At 44.9% G+C, this 21,921-nt stretch overlaps 1 protein-coding gene across 1 annotated transcript; it reads left to right on the forward strand.

The window, feature by feature from the left end:
- The first annotated feature begins 602 nt into the window (after window positions 1-602).
- On the forward strand, window positions 603-14,761 carry THOC3 (THO complex subunit 3). The gene is made up of 6 exons (XM_080675275.1): window positions 603-1,014; window positions 1,826-1,982; window positions 3,765-3,969; window positions 8,876-9,037; window positions 9,905-10,005; window positions 14,469-14,761. The coding sequence occupies exons 1-6, from the start codon at window positions 748-750 to the stop codon at window positions 14,630-14,632; spliced, it is 1,056 nt and encodes a 351-aa protein (XP_080531401.1). The 5' UTR covers window positions 603-747; the 3' UTR covers window positions 14,633-14,761.
- Window positions 14,762-21,921: the final 7,160 nt, after the last annotated feature.

Consider the following 21,921-nt stretch of genomic DNA (forward strand, 5'->3'; position numbering starts at 1 on the left):
TGTGTTTTTAAACACATTTCCAGCCACCTCCTCACCACCCCAAACTCCTCCTAGTTCACAGCCCTTCTCCAGGGTCTTGCCAGTCGCTGACAGCTCACCACTGTTTTCCTCAGCTCAAAACTGCTGGATCTGTAGGTTAAGGTAGGGGTGTGAAGGGTGGGGGATAAGGACTTTACTCTGTATCTTTTGTATTTTTTTTTCATATATAATCATGTGCATATAGTACCTTTTAAAAACAAAGAATTTATTTAAACAAATTTCTGGACCCCTTCTCAATAACCCCTCTCCCCAACCCCCTAGTCTTTACTGGAACCAGCTCACCAGCACGCCCTTCTCCAGCAAGAAGTCAAGGGCCTTCAGCAACTCTAGAAAAAAGGTATTTTACTGATAAGGAACCGAGGTTTAGGATCACGTTGGTTTCCGTCTTCGATTAAATACGGATATAAATGTTACCTACCCAGAAGTAGGAAAGGGGGAAATAGGAATCCTAAAAACCTCAGAATCGTTCACTTTGCAGTACATTTAAAGCGGAATCACTACCGTTTGAAAAGGCACCAGCGGGCGCGCGCGCTGCACGGCGGGATTTGTAGTCCTTTTCCTGTGGGCCACAGTGCGGCTGCGCGGGAGAGACGCCACACTTCCGAGCGCATGCGTGCGGCGGCAGGACTGATTGGACTGAGGCCGGTACCGCGGCGGGACTGACTGGACTGAAGCTGCGGGGTCGGCACGGCTGTGCGGGAGCTCGGCATGGCGGTACCCGCGGCGGCCATGGGGCCCTCGGCGCTGGGCCAGAGCGGCCCCGGCTCCATGGCCCACTGGTGCTCCATGAGCAGCGGCCCGACGCGCTACGTGCTGGGCATGCAGGAGCTGTTCCGGGGCCACAGCAAGACGCGCGAGTTCCCGGCGCACAGCGCGAAGGTGCACTCGGTGGCCTGGAGCTGCGACGGGCGTCGTCTGGCCTCGGGGTCCTTCGACAAGACGGCTAGCGTCTTCTTGCTGGAGAAGGACCGGTTGGTGAGCTGCCAGGGCCCGGCACAGGCCAGGGAGAAGGGCCGCGGGGTAGCAGGTGTGGCGAGGCGAGAACGGCCGGGAGGGGCTCGAGGGGAGCGGGTAGGCAGGGACGGGGCAGCGGTGTGTGTGGCGCGAGAATGAGGAGTGCGGGTGTCGGGGGCACGCGCTGGGGTGGTAAGGAGTGAGGAGGGGTGTGGTGGAGAGGAAGACCGGGTGGTAAGGGGCGAGGAGGGGTGTGGAAGCGGTAGGAAGGAGGGGTGAAGATGCGCGGAGTGGAGTGGAGGTGGGAGGGTGCAGACAGGTGGAGGGTGGATGGGGCGGGTGAGGAGGGGTGTGGGAGAGCGGTAGGAAGGGTATGCGTGGTGAGGAGTGTGTGTGTGGGGGGCTGTTGTGGGTCCCTGTCTGGCCAGAGGGCCCCTTTGACTATGGTAGGCCTCCTGTGGGAATGAGCAGATGCGCTGGGACCCTTGGTGGCAGAGGAAGGTGGCAAACCAGAGAGGAGGAGGGCCAGGACCGGCAGAAGTAATGGTGTTCATGTGGAAACCAGCCTCATGTGGTTCAGGGTGATTGGGGAGGAAGGGAATGGGGATTTGGGAAGAGTTTTGGGGAAGAGACTTGGAAGAACCGGATTCATTTTAATTTTCTAAATTTTTGTTGGTCTGAGAAGGTTAAGGAGTTACATGTGAGGTTAAGCAGTTACACGTGAGGTTAAGCAGTTACACGTGAGGTTAAGGAGTTACACGTGAATAAGGTTAAGGAGTCACGTTTGGCAGGTACACATGTGTGACGTGACACCTGGAGTTTGTTCTTTCAGGTCAAAGAAAACAATTATCGTGGACATGGCGATAGTGTGGACCAGCTGTGTTGGCATCCAAGTAACCCTGACCTCTTCGTCACAGCGTCTGGAGACAAAACCATCCGCATCTGGGATGTGAGGACTACCAAATGCATCGCTACTGTGAACACTAAAGGTGACTTCCGAGAGGGGGCAATGGGCAGATACGTGACTTACATTCATTCAACAAGCATATTTCAAATACCTTTTCTGTGCCTGGCCTGGTGCTAGTTATGGGACATTCTGAGCTCCAAGGACATCACAGTTTAGTGCATAAAAAAAAAAATCATCTAACAAAATATGACATGGTTCATCGTAGAATGGAGATGTCTATATTATACTCTATAAAGTGGGTACCCAGAATGGAAATGCTGAGGTCTGCCCGGGGGAGACAGGGAGGGCCTCACAGAATTTGCGCAGACTCTTAGAGTAGCCATAGGCATTTAGCGGTCGGTGCGATGGGCGGGGAGGGCAGCTCCAGGAGGGAACAAGCAACATGTGCAAAGACATGGAGCATTTGGGAAACTGCTCATAGGCTAGGATGGCTGAAGCTTGGACGGTCTGGGAGGTCTGGAAGAACATGACCTGTGCCTTTATAGGCTGTTACTCACCATCATGGTCCTGTAAAGCTTGAGGTCATTTACCATGTTTTTTTGATTAAGATGTCATTGATTATAAGATACACCAATATTTTAAGTGCCATTAGGAAAGGAAATAAAGCTTCCAGATAACAATGTATACCAAAAATTTTGACATGCATTCGATGCATTTTAAGATGCATCCTAGATAATAAAATATGAAAAAAATATGCATCTTAGAGAATTGGTAAAGTTGATGAGATCTTTATTTATTTATTTTTTATTAAGGTATTATATGTGTACATATCTTACCATTGCCCCTCCCCACCCCACTCCCATACATGCCCTCACCCCCCAATGTTTTGCATCCGTTGGTTACTCTTATATGCATGCATATAAGTCCTTCAATTGATCTCTTATTTCCCCCACCTCTCCCTAACCTTCCCGCTGTAATTTGACAGTCTGTTTGATAGATGAGATTTTTAATTGATGTGTTCAATGTGTTGGCAAGACTCATACCTGTAGGTGGGATGATGTAGTCATTTCCCTATGATACATAAGTGGATGAACATTAAAAATCAGTTATATATACATATATACATATATACATATATACATATATACATAAATGCCTATTAGAAAAAAAGAACCAGCTCATCGAAATTATTGCTAAGTTAAAGCTAAATTAAATTTTTTGAGTCAGTTTTAAAGAAAAGTATAGCTATTACAGGATTAGGATAAAAATTGTGAAGTGGCCCTAGCCGGCTTGGCTCAGTGGATAGAGCATCAGCCTGTGGACTGAAGGGTCCCAGGTTCGATTCCGGCCAAGGGTACATGCCCGGGTTGCAGGCTTGATCCCCAGTAGGGGGTGTGCAGGAGGCAGCTGATCAATGATTCTCTCTCATCATTGATGTTTCTGTTTCTCTCTCCCTTCCTCTCTGAAATCAATACAGAAATATTAACAAAAAAATTGTGACGTGGCACGTGAATGACTGGAGTTTGGGAAATGCTAGTGTAAGAGAATAAGAGGTTTGGAGCCAAATCTAGTGGCTCTTCCTGCTTTGACAGTTTGGCTCATCTCGCTTGTCTTCCATTCCTTCCTCTGTGGAGTAGGGGTAACGAATTGCTAATAAAGACGGTATTGTGAGGCCCAAACGGGGAAGTTTGTAGATGAATGTGCCCGGCTCATAGCTGCTGATTTAGGTGCTCGCTGCCTTAGTTGACATGACCTTAATGAATGAACTCTGGAGATAACTCTGGCCTTCCTTCTAGGATGACAAAATAAACTTCTTAAGGATTCTGGGCAAACATGACCTTACTGATGATATCTGGTTTTCTAGGGGAGAACATTAATATCTGTTGGAGTCCTGATGGGCAGACCATAGCCGTAGGCAACAAGGATGATGTGGTGACCTTTATTGATGCCAAGACACACCGTTCGAAAGCGGAGGAGCAGTTCAAGTTTGAGGTCAACGAAATCTCCTGGAACAATGACAATAACATGTTCTTCCTGACAAATGGCAATGGTTGTATCAACATCCTCAGGTGAGGGGCTTCTAGCTTAGGGAACTGTCCTATCTGTAACAGCTGGGTGCGCTGGTGGTTGCAGAGATGAATTAGGCGTGAGTCTGTCCTGAAGGAGCTTAAGGGATACATTGTAATAAAGAACCCTAACCTCTGTTGGGCCGGGCACCTTATGTTTTGCTGGGTCCTCACAGAAATTCTAGGGGGTTGATGGTGTGCTTCCCATTTGATAGGTAAGGATCTGGGGTTCAGAGTCACTGGTTAGCTGGTGAGCACTAGAACTGGATGCACCTTGAATTGTGGCTAATTTGTACCCTTAAAGTCTCAGCTAAGCCAAAACTGGTTTGGCTCAGTGGATAGAGCGTCGGCCTGTGGACTCAAGGGTCCCAGGTTCGATTCCAGTCAAGGGCATGTACCTTGGTTGCGGGCACATCCCTAGTAGGGGGTGTGCAAGAGGCAGCTGATCGATGTTTCTCTCTCATCGATGTTTCTAACTCTCTATCCCTCTCCCTTCCTCTCTGTAAAAAAATCAATAAAATATATTAAAAAAAAAAAAGTCTCAGCTAAAATATATTACATTCACTGCAAGGAAGCCATCTCACACCCCTCCCTCCTCAGGGTCAGAGGCTTATTTGATGTACTTTCTTTTGGAAACATTTCTCATTTTACATTCTAATTGCATGTTTACTTGTCAGTATCCTCCATTAGACTTAAGTTCCATGAGGGTAGAGACTGTGGTTAACTTGTTTACTGTTGAATCCCTAATGCCTAGCCCCGTCCCTGCTACACATAATAAGGATTTCAGTAAATATTTGCTCTCTAAACGAATGAAATGGTGGAATTGGAATCAGGTCTTTCTGGTGCTGTTCTTCCTGCTGTCCTGGGTGAGCAATGCAAGGCACAGGGAAGTAGGTCTTCCCTCAGAGAGGCTGGGTTTGCTGTCGAATCTCGAGGAAAGAAACTTGAGTTGGGGGTTGAAGGAGGCAGCTTCTGAGTTTGACTTTGAAAGATGAGTAGAATTTTAAGAGTCAGAGAAAGGGAACTGCACAGTTGACAAAGCAGGTGTGAATGAGCATGACTTATTTGGAGAGTAGTTGGTAGGTCAGGGTTGCTGAGAGTGGTGGCAGTTAAGGTATTAAAAAGGGGGTCTGAACATGGCAAGGTAAAGTTGAAATATGATTTGGGACCAGATCGCAAAAGGCCTGGATTTCTGTGCTTGGTAACTTGAATTTTATTCTGTAGGCAGTGGGGATTCCATAATTTACTTTCAAAGCCTTTTTATTAGAAAGTAAAACAAATATATGGCTTAATGAATAATTATATGCATTACACCTGTGTAACCCCACTTAGGTCAAGGAATAGTACTTTGCTGGTCATATCAGAAGTCAGTCCATACGCTTTATCCTAATCGTAACCCACTCTCCTGAAAAGTAAACACTGTCTTGAGTTTTATTGTTATTTATAGTTTTAGTTACCAAGTATGTATCTCTAGATATTTTAGCTTTTGCCCATTTAAAAAGTTTGGTAAGTCTCTTTAAGTCTGTTCAACTAGAACAGTGGTTCCCAACCTTTCTAAAGCCACGACCCTTTAATACAGTTCCTCATGTTGTGGTGACCCCCAACCATAAAATTATTTTCGTTGCTACTTCATAACCGTAATTTTGCTACTGTTAATGAATCGTAATGTAAATATCTGTGTTTTCCGATGGTCTTAGGCTCTACAGCAGCGGTTCTCAGGTTGAGACCCACAGGTTGAGAACCGTTAGCAGGGTCGCCTAAGACCATCGGAAAACACAGATATTTACATTACGATTCATTAACAGTAGCAAAATTACGGTTATGAAGTAGCAACGAAAATAATTTTATGGTTGGGGGTCATCACAACATGAGGAACTGTATTAAAGGGTCGCGGCATTAGAAAGATTGAGAACCACTGAGCTAGAGGGTTTTTTTTTTTTTTGTTTTGTTTTTTTTCTTTTTTTTTTTTCAAATTTTTATTAAGGTATTATATGTGTACATATCTTACCATTGCCCCCCACCCCCACCCCACTCCCATACATGCCCTCACCCCCCAATGTTTTGCATCCGTTGGTTACTCTTATATACATGCATATAAGTCCTTCAGTTGATCTCTTATTTCCCCCACCTCTCCCTAACCTTACCACTGTAATTTGACAGTCTGTTTGATGCTTTACTGCCTCTGTAACTATCATTTTGTTCATCAGTTTATAATGTTTTTCATTATCCCCAAATGAGTGGGATCATGTGGTATTTTTCTTTCATTGACTGGCTTATTTCACTTAGCATAATGTTCTCTAATTCCATCCAAGTGCCTACAAATGGTAGTAATTCCTTCTTTTTTACGGCAGCATAGTATTCCATTGTGTAGATGTACCATAGTTTTCTGATCCAGTCATCTGCTGATGGGCATTTAGGCTGTTTCCAAATCTTAGCTATTGTAAATTGTGCTGCTATGAACATAGGGGTGCATATATCCTTTCTGATTGGTGTTTCTAGTTTCTTAGGATATATTCCTAGGAGTGGGATTACTGGGTCAAATGGGAGTTCCATTTTCAGTTTTTTGAGGAAACTCCATACTGTTCTCCACAGTGGCTGCACCAGTCTGCATTCCCACCAGCAGTGCACGAGGGTTCCTTTTTCTCCGCATCCTCGCCAACACTTGTCGTTTGTTGATTTGTTGATGATAGCCATTCTGACAGGTGTGAGATGGTATCGCATTGTTGTTTTGATTTGCATCTCTCGGATAATTAGTGACTTTGAGCATGTTTTCATGTGTCTCTTGGCCTTCCTTCTGTCTTCTTTCGAAAAGCTTCTATTTAGGTCCGTTGCCCATTTTTTTATTGGATCATTTATCTTCCTTTTATTAAGTTGTATAAGCTGCCTGTAGATGTTGGAAATTAAACCTTTATCAGTGATACCATTTGCAAATATGTTCTCCCATACAGTGGGGTTTCTTGTTGTTTTGTTGATGGTTTCTTTTGCTGTGCAAAAGCTTTTTATTTTGATGTAGTCCCATTTGTTTATTTTCTGTTTGGCTTCCATTGCCCTAGGGGCAGTATCACTGAAAAAGTTCTTTTGGCATATGTCTGAGATTTTGCTGCCTGTGGATTCCTCTAGTATTTTTATGGTTTCCCGTCTTATATTTAAGTCCTGTACCCATTTTGAGTTTATTTTTGTGTATGGTGTAAGTTGGTGATCTAGTTTCATTTTTTTGCATGTATCTGTCCAATTTTCCCAACACCATTTATTAAAGAGACTGTCTTGACTCCATTGTATGCTCATGCCTCCTTTGTCAAATATTAAATGTGCATATTGGTTTGGGTCGATATCTGGATTCTCTATTCTGTTCCATTGATCTATATGTCTGTTCTTGTGCCAGTACCAGGCTGTTTTGAGGACAGTGGCTTTGTAATACAGCTTGAAATCTGGTATTGAGATCCCTCCTACTTTATTCTTCTTTCTCAGGATTGCTGTGGCTATTCGGGGTCTTTTTTTATTCCAGATGAATTTTTGGAGAGTTCTTTCTAGGTCTGTGAAATACGCCGTTGGTATTTTAATGGGGAGTGCATTGAATCTATAGATTGCTTTGGGTAGTATGGACATTTTAATGATGTTGATTCTACCAATCCATGAACATGGTATGTTCTTCCATCTGTTTACATCTTCCTCTATCTCTTTTTTCAGTGTCCTGTAGTTTTCCGCATATAGGTCTTTTACCTCCTTGGTTAGGTTTATTCCTAAGTATCTTAATTTTTTTGGTGCGATGGAAAATGGGATTGCTTTTTTAGTCTCTCTTTCTGTTTGTTTTTGTTTGTGTGTGTGTGTGTGTGTGTGTGTGTGTGTGTGTGTGTGTGTGTGTGTTTTAATGAATCATTATGGACTTAGGTATTTAAGCAATTTTTTTAAATGATAAAATTAGGAATTCATACTGATGATTTCCAATTAAAATTCAGGACTACAGGAATTTTACTAAATCTCTTCTATATTATGAAACTCTTTCCTTCCAGAGTATTCTGGTTCTCAAAGATGCAGGGGATTATAGAATTAGAATGCTCCATGGTTGCTTATTACCTTTATCCCACATTACACATACAGTTGTCTCAGAATAACCACCACCACCAATGTAACTACTTAAAACAGTAAATTTTGCTTTTTGTATGTGCTTTCCTCATTCTTCCTCTATTAAAAAAAATAGTAATACTATAGATTGTCAGGAAGAGCCATTTCATATTATACCTTTCCTTTTAACCATAGGTAGTTTCTACAAGAAACTGTGTGTGATGCTCATCACCAGCACTGTGTTGATAGACCTTTAGTCATTTGGATTGTCAAAGCTCATTCTCTGGTTTAGAGTCTTCAGGAATGGTTCATGGGAGCAGTACACCTGAGTTCATAGTTATATACTTATGAAACTTACAGATGTTTTATTATTGTGCTTATTTGAACTTTTTATAATTGATAATCAGTCTCGCTAGCTATAAAAATCCTTGCTTGTGTATCTTAAATATGTATTATGTTTTCTTGTGGCATAAAGCAGTGGTCGGCAAACTGCGGTGGCTCGTGAGCCACATGCGGCTCGGGAGCCGCGGTTTGCCGCTCTGTTGACTAACGAGTTTGCCAACCACTGGCAGAAAGTGTTACTGGCAAAAGGGGCTAATAATAACTGAATTTTCTTTTTCTTTCAATCCAGTAATTTTACCTCTGTGTCACATCTAGGTTTATATTCTCAGGTGTGTGGTGTGTTGTTTCAATATGTTGTTTGAAATCTGTATTTAAGGGAAGCTTGCTTTCTTGAATACAGTCTTTGCTATTCTGTTGTCTTTGGTTTTCCCCTTCAGTGTCTCCTGTTATTTTAGCATCACAGTCCTCTTTCCACAGCTTGATTGCTGTCTGTCTTGTTTTGCAGCTACCCAGAGCTGAAGCCTGTGCAGTCCATCAATGCCCATCCTTCTAACTGCATCTGTATCAAGTTTGACCCCATGGGGAAGTACTTTGCCACAGGAAGTGCAGATGCTTTGGTCAGCCTCTGGGATGTGGATGAATTAGTGTGTGTTCGGTGCTTTTCCAGGTAAGCGACTCTGCCAGCACTTGCCTTGTGGGATATTTTATTTCATTTTAGGTGAAATTGTGCCTTCTTATTGGGTTATTTAAAATCTTATTACATTACAGTTGACATTCAATATTATTAGTTTCAGGTATATAGCATAATGGTTACATATTTATAGAACTTACAAAGTGTTCTTCCCGGTAAGTCTAGTACCCCCTGACACCATACATAGTTATTACAATACTAGAGGCTTGGTGCACGGAATTTGTGCACTCGGGGAGGGGTAAGTCTAGTACCCCCTGACACCATACATAGTTATTATAATACTAGAGGCTCGGTGCACGGAATTTGTGCACTCGGGGAGGGGTAAGTCTAGTACCCCCTGACACCATACATAGTTATTATAATACTAGAGGCTCGGTGCACAGAATTCGTGCACTCGGGGAGGGGGGGGTGGGGTGCCTCAGCCTGGCCTGCGTCCTCTCTCAGTCCGGGAGCCCTTGAGGGATGTCCGACTGACGGCTTATGCCCGCTTCTCCTAGGAAGCAGGCCTAAACGTTCTTATCGCTGCCACAGAGGCAGGAGAGGCTCCCGCTACCACTGCTGCGCTCGCCAGCCATGAGCCTGGCTTCTGGCTGAGCAGCGCTCCCCCTGTGGGAGCGCACTGACCACCAGGGGGCAGCTCCTGTGTTGAGCCTCTGCCCCCTGGTGGTCAGTGCTCGTCATAGCGACCGGTCCTTCTGCCATTCGATTGATTTGCATATTAGCCTTTTATTATATAGGATTATTGACTATATTCCCTATGCTGAACTTTACATCAGCATAGGGAATTACTGGGTTATTCTAATTTCTCCCTTGTCTACTCTTCTTTGTCTACTTTCTCCTTAGGCTGGATTGGCCTGTCAGGACCCTCAGTTTCAGCCACGATGGGAAAATGCTGGCTTCAGCATCAGAAGATCATTTTATTGACATTGCTGAAGTAGAGACAGGTGACTAAAACCTTCCTATCTTAACAAGAACCTTCTGTACCTTCATCTCTGGCCGTCAGGACTTCTGTCATGTGTTTTCATTTCTGCACATTACTCCTTCATCAGTATGAGCATCAGTGAATCTGTCTTAAGACAAGTTTGTTTATCACGACTGCGACAATCAGGTAATGAGGGAGCTAAGAGTTAGGAAAGGCAGGGGCAGGTCTGAAGGAAAGTGATTTGGGAAAATATTTTGTATTTTATTAACTTTTAATTCTTTCATTATAATGAAAAATTTACAATACAGGAAGGTAGGACCTGTGGTCCCATCATTTAATTGCTACCTCTTTTTAGCATTGTAATATATTTCTTCTTATCTTTTGCCCGTATGTGAATATATATGTGTGTATATACATGTATATGTATATTTGTACTTTAAGGAATTATCAAAGTAGGTGCGATGTGCTTTAAAAATAGCAAAACAGAACTTGCAAATAGAAAAATGGGAGGAGTGTAATCATTTTATAAAAGAATTTCCTCAGTTTTATTTTTTAAAGTAGCTGTATTATTTTGGAAATACATGATACTTCAGTAAAAGAATTAAAACTATGTAGAAAACTTCAGAGAAGTAGTAAAAAACATGAAATTCCACGATTTAAAGAATGCCACTGTTGGTAACATCATGGGGAACATGGTCCAGCCACCCAGACATGCAGCTCCTGTGATGCTGGGGTACTCACCTGTTACTCTGGGGCCCTGCCTTACCTGCAGAATGTTACAGCTTCTTAGTGCAGTGGCTGTTGAGCTCACTGCCACTTTGAGTGGGGTTAGAATTTCATTCTGTATACTGTCTCATTCTGTTTGCTATCAGGTGGCTTCTAATTGTTGCACCGTTACCAATAATGCTGTGCGTGATGAGTGTCCTTGATGTACTTCATTTTACTTATCATCCTTTTGGGTAGCCCATTGAAGTGGATTGCTGAGTCCCAGGTGGTCACATTTTGTGAAGGACCAAACCACCGTACAAAAAAATCACTGCAGTTTTGCTCTTGGCATCCGTGTGTGCGTGTACTTGTTTTTCCCATGCTGTCTTTGCGCAAGTTTCTTTTAATTTTCTACCTTACCTAATATACGTAAAATACAATTTAATTCACAGTACTCTTCCAGGAATATATTGGATGTAGCTGTATTAACTTTTTCTGAACACTTCAACAAATATCTTTTTCTGAGATTATTATTTTTAAAATTTATTTTTTTATAGCTGACATACAGTATTTAGACAAATACTTTTAAACATGTTGGCTTTTAAACAAATTTTCTTGATAACCTCAATTAAAAATTAAAAGCAAGATATTAAAACAAAGCAAAACTCTATTATTTTACAGCATCTTTATACACAAATGGGAAACAGTCTAATTTCATTATGATGGACTAATGAAATAAGTTGTGTTACATCCATATTACAGTGTGCCAAGAGAAATGGAAGATGCGTGAGGCATAGTACTGAATGATGAGTGAGCAAAGCAAGTAGTCAGCCATACATATGCTATGTTCTCATTTAGGTAAAGAAAATAAAGTGAAGTTGGTAGGAAAACATTTAGAAGAACTTATCTCAGACTTATAAGATTAAGGGAAGACTTAAATAGGGAAAAATAATAAATTTAAATTACCGATTATTACTGAAACCAGTTAAACAAAATTAAAATTCAGTTCCTCAGTCACCCTAGGCACATTGCAGGGACTCAGTAGCCCCATGTGGCCAGTGGGAGCTGTATTGTTCAGTGCAGATAGAGAATGTGTCTATCACAGATATGTTGGTTGTATGGTGCTGCTCTGTACCCTTGACCTGTTTGAATTTTATGCAGTAAAGCATTTCTTCATAGAGTAGTTTGTAAAATAAGAGTAATACATATTCATTATAGAATATTTGGAAAATGCTAACATATATAAAGGGGCAATTAACAGGCACATATAGGTCCATAACTTAGAGATAATCATTGCTAACATTTTAGCATTTATCATTCTGGTCTTTCTTTTCCTCTTACATGCATATGTATATTTTTCTGTTGTTGGAATCATATGTTAGATATAATTTTGTATCTCACATATATATGTATATTTTATATGTAAATATAAATACGTAAATATAAATTTTTTATTTCAGAGAGGAAAGGAGAGGGAGAGGGAGATAGAAACATCAACGATGAGAGAGAATCATTTATCAGTTGCCTCCTGCATGCCCCACATTGGGTACGCTTGAAGTTGTCCCAGAGGCTCCTTACACTATCTTCATATTTTTGGATTCTTTTTTCTTTTTGCTTTTCCGGTTGGGTGTTTTTTGCTTCTTTGTATTTCAAATCTTTGACTTGATTCTTGCGATCCTCTAGACTGCTGTTGGATCTTTGTATATTATTTTTTATTTCAGTCAGTGTATGCTTAATTTCTAGTTGATCCTTTTTCATATCCTCAAGGGTCTCGCTAAATTTATCAGCCTTTTCTAGAAAATTCTTGAAAAACCATATCCAGTTGTTTGCTTTCCTCCATTTCTTTCATTTGTGACCTGTTTCTTTGTCTCCGCATTTTGGCTGCTTCCCTGAGTTGATAGAGTGGCTTTGTGTGCGAGGTGTCCTATAGGGCCCAGTGGCTCAGCCTCCCCAGTTACCTGAGGTGGACACCCTTGGTGCACCCCTTTGTGGGCTGTGTGCACAGTCTTGTTGTAGTCAAGCCTTGATTGTTGTTGGTATCGCTGGGAGGAATTGACCTCCAGGCCAATTGGCTGTGAGGATCAGCTGTGTCTACGATGGGAGAACTTCCGTGCTGGAGACACCCTCTGCCTTCTGCAGCTCCTGTGAGTCTCAGTGAGCTTTTTTCTTTCCTTCTAGTTGTAGAATTTCCACTCAGCCAGCCTTCCTGTGGTTCTGGATGATGTCCGTTTTGTCCTTTAGTTGTAGTTTTGAAATTGTTGTGCGGGGCAGCAGTTTAGTGTTTACCTATGCCGCCATCTTGGTTTCCCCTAGAGCCTCATTTTAATATAGTCCACTTAGTTTTCGGCTTTTCAGACACACCCACACACGTCGCATCAGTCTGTTGGGGCTTTGATGGTCTGGAATAGTAATGCAGCCTCACAGTCAGCACTGCTTTGTCATTCAAAGATTAAACTTTCCAATAAACTAAGGTGGTGTTAAAGTCTATGAAGCCACATGGTTATTGGGGAAATTTTAGGCCTCTCCATGTCTACTCTGGTTTTCTAGAACTATATAAATTTCTTTTATCAATCCCATATCAGATGACATGGAGTTAAAGGCGTAAAGAGAAAGGAAGGAGGAGCACACTTTGCAACCATTTTTTGTGTCTTTGTAACTCAGAACTTTGCTCAGACATAGATATAGGCTGCCAGATTCTCACATCATGAAAAGTGGTTAGCTGTCCCAGAAATAGAATTTCTCTCTCCCTCCCTCCTTTCCTTCCTCCCTTCTTTCTTCCTCCCTCCCTCACTTTCTTTCTCTTTCCACACACACAAGTATATATGAAACAGCTTTATGGTCATAATTCACGTACCATAGTTGGCTAGTTTGAAGTAGACAATTGAATGTATTCTGCATTTTTTTTTAAAAAATATATTTTATTGATTTTTTACAGAGAGGAAGGGAGAGGGATAGAGAGCTAGAAACATCGATGAGAGAGAAACATCGATCAGCTGCCTCCTGCACACCCACTACTGGGGATGTGCCCGCAACCAAGGTACATGCCCTTGACCGGAATCGAACCCGGGACCCTTCAGTCCGCAGGCCGACGCTCTATCCACTGAGCCAAACCGGTTTCGGCTATTCTGCATTTTTCAATTGGCACCACACTGTACATGTTTTACTACATTCATCTTAATCCTAAGGTTGAAAAAAAGTGAAGCAGGATTAAAGGAATAATAGCTTTAGAAAATCATGTTTAATTTCAACAAGTGGGAGGAGTACAGTTTTGGGAAAAAGAACTATTACTCTCGTTAGAAGGCATTGAGATTCAGTAGGTGGACCTGCTGCCTGGGAACAGATGGACTTCATATGTTGACTCCGTTGCTTCCTTGAGATGTGATTTACCGGTTAAGTCACTTGTTTCTTTGTAAATGGTGTTTAAAACCATCACCTGTCTTGCTGGGTGGTGGTTACACTTCATGGAAATAAAGTATAGTCCCTGTGATTGATTCATAGGATGCTCAGTGAGCATCAGCGTCTGCTCACTGTTTTCCCACGGAGTGCAGACCGGGGTCAGAGCAGAGGTTCTTACGTGAACCCGTCTGCGTTCAGAACCTGCTCTGCCACCAAATGACTTGTGACCTCTCTGTGCCTCCGTGTTCTCTGTAAAGTGGGGTGATGATGGCGTCTGTCTCATGGGGCTGTCAAGTGGATTAAATGAGTTAATTTAGCTAAGTACTTAATGAGTGTGTCCTCTTACTAATGTATTGATTGGTTTCTCTATGTTGATTTTTATAGGAGACAAGCTATGGGAGGTGCAGTGTGAGTCCCCGACCTTCACTGTGGCTTGGCACCCCAAAAGGCCTCTGCTGGCATTTGCCTGTGATGACAAAGATGGCAAATATGACAGTAGTCGGGAAGCAGGAACTGTGAAGCTGTTTGGGCTTCCCAATGATTCTTGATTAGGAGGACCTGACCTAGGGACACAGGCTGAACTTAATGAGTTGGTCTGTTCTCTCCGAGTTGGTGTGCGCCTACAGTGTTTGTACATTGCTATAAATTATAAAAGTCTCTTTTTTTCAGGCTGCCCATTCCAGTTGCCTTCTTGTTTGTTTTGTTAGCAGTTCCTTTTCTTTCTCTCCTGCATGAGGCTCTGCAGTGTGGGTGATGACACCAGCATACCTTGTCCTCTGGGGATCTCCTGTCCTGCTCTTGGGTATAGGGCGACTTCACTGGACTTGCTTCTGCTTGGACACTACCGAGTTTGGAGGGTGGGTGAAGAGGGTGAGTTGGGGGCCCTAGCCAGGTAGCTCCGTTGCTTAGAGCGCCGTGCTGTCCCAATACGCCAGGTTTGATCTCTGTTCAGGGCACATACAAGAAGCAACCAATATATGCATAAATAAGTGGAACAACAAATCGATGTTTCCCTCCCTCCTCTCCCCTTCCCTCCCTCCCTCCCTCCCTCTAAAATCAATTAATTAAAAAAAATAAAGAATATTGGGGATGGAGTTCTTTTTTTTTTTTAATTAAATACATATAATTTTGAGAATTGAATAATAAAACTGACTTTTATTGTGAGACTTCTAGGACTTTTTAAATTATGGTATTATGATGTTATCACAGGAAGATACTTCAGTTTTTCATTTAAAAAAAAATCTCAAGTAGAATTTAAAGGTGGCAATCTGCTATTTAATGTCCTAACCCAAGAACTCTGAAATGCAGGAACAGAATGTGAAGTGCGTGGGCAGTAGCAGTCCTTTGAGTCAGCAGTTGTTTGTATGTATGTGTATGTCTACCTGGCCTCGCTCTCCAAAATTACGATAAACACTGAGACAAGTAGTAACATACAAATAAGAACTACAAAATCAGGTTATTAAAAACTCGTTAAGAAATAGAAATTAGAATAGAAATTAAAATAGAAACAGTCAAAGAATAAGGAATCAATTGAATGATTGAACTAAAATTTTGACTCCGCACTTCCTGGTGGCAAAGTGAAGAAGGGGTAAGTCAGTGAATTTTTATGAAAAAGAAGAGCACATGCCAGCTCCTCAGGGAGAGCCGCGCTGTTGTCAGCTCTGGCCTCCAAAAGAAGTGGCTCACGCAGGGATTCTTACTGGTGATAATGTCTTGGTTTTTATTGTGTTTTAATGTATTCCGCATAAAAAGTAGGAATATACCTCAGTAAGCGATATTTGTAGGAAATTTCGGAAAAAGCAGGTAAGCAGAAAGACTAGTTGTATTCCCAGCATTTTAGTGTATATGCTAGGAGTTTTCCTGTGCTCATAATTATACATGAAAACGTGTAGCTTTATAAACATCTTGAAGACAAGTCAGGTATGACAAGATAATTATGCAAGGTGCTCAGCACCGTTGGGCAGTATTATACTAGTAAACACTCCGTGAGCCTTAGACATTTTCAGTTACCGGCCATTCCCTCGGTGCCTGGTCCTGTAATGAGCACTTAACATCAGCTGTTACTCAAGTGTTGCGATAGCCTACTGAGGCTGGGTATTGGGGAGTTTACGTTGCTCAGTGTTACTCAGGAAGTGACGGCGTTGAGGTGCCTTCTGTTGCAGCGACTACTCCGTTTTCACGCGCGTCTCCGTTTTACAGAAGAGTAAACCATGGCAGTGAGCAGTCAACTGTCGGCCTGGGCTCGTGCCTGATTGGCTGCATCCGGTCTTCAGGCTCGGTAGGGTTTCCTCAGCTGCCAGGACAGCCTCTGCCTCCACCTTTTCAGAAAAACGGTCTTTTCAATTGCAAACGGCATGCCACCTCATTATGTCGGAGGTTCAGTGTTCATGTCACTGGAGTACACTTCGGTGCGTTGTTTCTTGATTTTGCAGTTACTTGTTATTCCTCTGGCTGCTGCCATGTTTTTCTCCCCTTGGCCTCAGAACCACGTGCTACAGTGTAGTCGAGATCCTGGATATTTGACCGGTTCCTTCCTCTTCACTCACGTGGACTTTCCCCCTGGGTTCTGTCAAGTAGTGATCCCTGCCGCCCATCACTTCAACAAGAGATTTGTGGCTTTCAGCTAGGGGGATGGACACTGTGGCGTCAGGAAAACACCCCTGAAGAAAGAGCTCCAGTTCGTGGTCCCCTTCACTGACGGTCAAGGTCTTGCTGACATTTCTGTTTAGCTTCCGCGTCCTGGAGGGGCTCCTTCGTGGAGAAATGACATGATTCGTCCCAGACCTGGTTTGAGTGAGGTTTCTAGTTGAGAGCAGGAAGGATGCCATTCACAAGCACACGTGGCCATTCATTACTCAGTGAGTCTAGGGCTGTCATAGTCACTGCTCCAAACACCAGCAGACCAAAAGCGGGTGGTGAGGTCAGCCCTGATCTAGACTTGACTTGGAATGTCACATGTGCTGGGCCAGTGACCCATTGCTGGATGACCGGAAGTCAGGCTAAGAAATAGGTAGTTAAGACTGTCATCTCTTTTGCTGAGATCCTGGATTCTCTGGGGCATGAGGTCCAAGGAAGGAGACAACCTGCCAAATGGTAAGCTGGTGTGAGGTGTGTGTGTGTGTGTGTGTGTGTGTGTGTGTGTGCGCGCGCGCGCGCGCGTGCCTTGAGGGTGGTTTCCTTCACCCTCACTGGTGGTGGGAGGCAGTTCCTGGCAGAGTGTGTTGGGAGGCTTGAACGGTGTCCTGGTCAGAGGCCATCAGACCAAGGAGCAGGCTGTGCGCTCCATGTTGGACTGAGGTGTGGAGTGCCTACCACAAGGCGAATCGGAAAGAGGCCAGTTCTAGGAGGTCCCACAGCAAAGCAGTGTGTGACGTGTATGTGCTGAGTTGGTTGGGTGTAATTATGGGCGGGTCCAATTGAAAATGACCAGGAATGGGGTAGAAACAATGTTAATCTCTTTCCTGTGTCAAAGATGGATTCTAATCTGTAAGGATTTTAGTCACAAAAGGGACCATGGAACGTCTACCCTCTTGGGAAGGAAAACAGCCCATAAATGGAATTAAAGGTAAGCCCTGTATTTCAGAAGGGAAGAGAGATCATACATATGGAAGTGCATTGCACACTCAGACATACCTGCATATAGGTAAGGCCTTGCCTTCTCTCCCTCTGACACTGGTGCAGTGGGCTTAAGGCTGGCTTCCTACTTGAGCAGAACTGGAATTGGGTCTCAGCTCCGGCAGTGACTGATCTGTCCCACTTTCCTCATTCATAGAGGGGATGACGAATCCTCTTGTCTTTGGGTTGTTAGGATAATTAAACGAGATAAAGTATTTGTGAGGTGTCTGCCTCAGCACCTGGCATGCTTAATGCATCCCTCCCCCGCCGAGGAGGAGCAGCTTCTAATGAGAACACGGGCTGGCCTCGGAGACAAGTCATCAGTTCATCAGCTTTCTCGGCTCTAAATGCCAGAGTTGAGGGAGCCACGTTAATCATTCCAGGAGTTGGTGCTGTGAAGGGAACAGAGCTGTCCATCATACCCTGGGCATGGCACAGGTCAGAGGAGAGAGATTGGATCTGCTTTCTGCTCCCGTCTGGGCCCATGATGGATGGGTGCCTGCGGACAGTGGAGCATCAGTCAGAGCTGTACACTCACGGCGGAGATAGGAGGCAGGGAGGGTAAAGCTCTTGTTTGCTGAGGTTGCTGGGAAAGGATGGGGTGGGGGGAAGTGGACCTAGAGCAAGTAGAGAACGTGAATATAGGGCAGAGGACACGTGAGGGGTGCTGCAGCTTGGAGCAAAGCCGAGGTGGTGACAGTGCCCTGGGCTGTGGAGGTGGTCAGATGGCATAGGAGATGGCGTTGGAGACGAAGGGAGGGAGGGTGTCAGGCTCCGGGCTATTTCATTTTGCACTGGTTGGTAGAGTCGCCTGGGAAGCAGGGAAGAGCAGGATAGACCTCAGGCCAATTCCTTGTTCTGCCACCACTAACAGGGAGACTGGCCACGTCACTTCACTTCCATAAGCTGCTGTCGGCTGAGTTCTGTGATGTTCATAATAACTGTACAACTTACGAGGGTTAACTGAGTTGATATATGTTAAATGCCTGGTAGATTGTGTATGTTTGATCAATAGCTATTATTGTGCAGGTGTTTATGCCATATCTGTAGTGCGATGTAAACCTTTCTACCTTCTTACCTTTCATTGTCCCCTAAGCTGATCTCATTTGGCACAATAAAGGATGGGGGTAGGGTGGAGTTTGGAGAAAATGAGTATTTAACACGTTGTCTCATACCCATTTCTAGAGCTAAGGCTCTAGAAATACCCATTTCTATTCATTTAGGGATACTAAATTGAGAACTAGTCATCCAGTAATCACCAATTTACTAGTAGTTTATGTCTGAAATTGTTGCTGACATGGAGCCACCAGCTGTTGAACTTCAAGGCACCCAGCATCTCAGCCCGTCACCCCTTTGGAGAAGCAGGAGAGTGAAAACATGGCCCTCACCTGCAGTGTCACAGCAGCGAAGTCACTGGGTGCTACTTGCCCTGGCTGGACTGTCATCGGGGCTCCCAGGACCCCCGTGTTTTTGGCAAGAAAATGTTGCTCAATTCACCTGGTTTCCTTTTACTTTCTTCGTAAGACTCGAATGTAGGCCAGGCGGTGGCACAGGTACAGCCAGGAATCTGTGAGAAGATCTCAAGATGTCCCGAAGGCCAAAGGAGAGCGGGACTGGGCACCGGCGGTTCCCAGAGTGGGGATTCTCGTCAACGTGGAGGGAAGTCCCTCCTGAAGTGGGCACCACCGTGGAGGCCTGTGCTGATTTACCGGACGTATATGATGGGCTGCATCCCTGTGGTGGCGGCTGAAGGGCTGTGCTCAATACTTAGTGGAGGGGAGGCCCTCTTTTCTTTTTCTTTTTTTAATATGTTTTATTGATTTTTTACAGAGAGGAAGGGAGAGGGATAGAGGGTTAGAAACATCAATGAGAGAGAAACACCATTCAGCTGCCTCCTGCACACCTCCCATTGGGGATGTGCCCGCAACCAAGGTACATGCCCTTGACCGGAATCGAACCTGGGACCCTTCAGTCCGCAGGCCGACGCTCTATCCACTGAGCCAAACTGGTTAGGGCGAGGCCCTCTTTTTTTAAAAAATATTTTTATTGATTTCAGGGAGGAAGAAGAGGGAGAGAGAGAGATAGAAACATCAATGATGAGAGAATCATTGATTGGCTGTCTCCTGCACGCCCCCTACTGGGGATCAGCCCGCAACCCACGTATGTGCCCTTGACCGGAATTGAACCTGGGACCCTTCAGTTCGCAGGCTGATGCTCTATCCCCCGAGCCAAACCAGCCAGGGCAAGGGGAGGCCCTCTTGTCCTCTTTGAGGAAGGAATCATTGCTGGAGTGACCAGACGTCTGAGCTTCCTCTGAGTGCTGGGCACTGGAAACGAGGGAGAAATCAGACTACACTGTACTTGGACCCATTTTACAGATAAAACTGAGGTTCAGGGAGGTTAGGGAACTTGCCCAGGGTCAGGTGGTCCAGGTTTGAAACCCATGTTCTTCCACTGTGTTATGTCCTGTACGTGAGTCCAAAATCCCAACTGTTAAGATTCAGCCTAGTCTAGACGTGGCTTAACAATCATAGAGATAGATTTAAAGGGTAGTAATCTTAGAGGTTTGTTAATCATCAAAATTGGAGTTGGTCTGCTGCTTTCTGGCAAAGATGCTGATGGGCAGAAACCCGAGAAGAAAGGCAGAGCCCTCACTCCACCCTCAGCGACCCACAGAGGCAGGCGGCGTAGCCCTCAAGTCCCGGATCTGAAGCCGGCCTAGAGGCGCATGCCTTGGTCCAGTGAAGCAGGGTCTAAACCTCTGTGGCTCCAAAGCCCAGGTCCTTCCCAGGAGGTGGTTTTCCTCAGCCCTGGCTGTACCCTGGAGCCACCCTACCCCAACCACGCTCCCCAGGGAGTTCTCACAGCTAATTGGTTGAGAACCACGGCCCTAGCCCTGCTGTTCCTTTGGTCTGTAGAATGTCAGGGGGTATCATAGAAATGGCACAGGAGTGCCCGAGCTTTGGCCTCTGTAAACTCCTGTCCCATTATTATTAGGGTCACAGAGGAGGAGGCCAAGAAGGCTTTTTGGGTGGAATCAGCTGGACCTTGGCCTGTTAAGACAGAACATTAAATAAGGACAGAACCTATGTGGGAAGTCGATGCCCATTCAGATATCAGAGCCCACAGGCAAAGGGACCCGACCAGCTCCCTCACCAGTTTGGCCCCCTCTGGCTTGGAAGCCCGGGGCAGTGGTGGCAGATGGTACCAGGGTCTTGGTTTGGCCCCTTACCGGCTGCACAGATGTGGGCAGGCCTCACCTCTCTGAGTTTCAGGTTCCCAATCTGGGCAGTTTGATTTTCCCACAGGCAGGCAGCGTCATCCTGGGTGCTCAGTGCAGGGGGAGCTCACAAGAGCGGGTGTGGGATCAGAGTTAGGTTCACCCCCCTTCTACCCCCTGCCTTCCTGGTTTAAGGGAGGAGTGACAGGAGTGGGGCTGGAGAGGTAGACTGGGGCGAGGGGCCTGATGCTGTGCTAAGGAGTTAGACCTCAGGCCTGTCAGTGGGGTTTTCAGGGCTTCCAGCAGTTGGGAGTGTGTATTAGGAAGACCACCTGGGGTGGTGTGGCCAGTTGATTCAGGGAGAGTTCTAGTGTAATGCAGAGCTCCAGCAGGGACCTCTGAATCTCTGGGGCAGCGGTCGCTGGTCCTCAGACCCCTGGTGGTCCGTGAGGTCAGGTCCGAAGGGCTGACGACCGCTGCCCTGTGCGTGTGAAAGCACACAGCGCTGTCCCATCCCCAGCGTGTTGGTTCCCTACCCTGTAGTGGGGGATGGGGTTCTGTCAGGTTCCTAGGGGCTGCTGCTGCCGGTGAAGCTGTTGGGTATATGGGCCCAGCCCAGGGCACTGTTGTGTTTAAACTTTAGATCTCAGGAGCTAGCAATATGGCCTCTGCCAAGTCCGCTCACCCATGTGAGCCTCAGTTTCCTCATCTGTAAGTGAGATACCACCCAATTTCAAAGAATGTTGCAAGAGTTCACTGAGATAATGTATCCAATCGCTTAGCACAGCGCCTGCAGTCAGCATGCCTGCAGTCAGCATTCCGTAGTTGCTTTATGATGCTTATTAATACAAAGGAAGGGGCTGTTGGAGACTGCATGGGGGAGGCTGAGCTAGGCCATTGGCCGGAGGGTGGAGAGAGGGGATCTGGTTTCCCCCAGGCTCCAAGCCCTGTGATCCTTCCAGCACCTGTCCTGGGGTTAAAACCTGCCTCCTGGTCCCTATT

This window comes from Plecotus auritus (assembly GCF_963455305.1).
Source record: "Plecotus auritus genome assembly, chromosome: 6".
NCBI classification, from domain to species: Eukaryota; Metazoa; Chordata; class Mammalia; order Chiroptera; family Vespertilionidae; genus Plecotus; species Plecotus auritus.

What these genes read in the sequence shown, in the direction of transcription:
- THOC3 (XM_080675275.1), top strand. Translation starts at nt 748, where the DNA reads ATGGCGGTACCCGCGGCGGCCATGGGGCCCTCGGCGCTGGGCCAGAGC. An exon ending in CGCTACTGTGAACACTAAAG is followed by an intron (nt 1,983 to 3,764) that starts GTGACTTCCGAG and finishes CTGGTTTTCTAG; the next exon opens with GGGAGAACATTAATATCTGT. An exon ending in CATTGCTGAAGTAGAGACAG is followed by an intron (nt 10,006 to 14,468) that starts GTGACTAAAACC and finishes TGATTTTTATAG; the next exon opens with GAGACAAGCTATGGGAGGTG.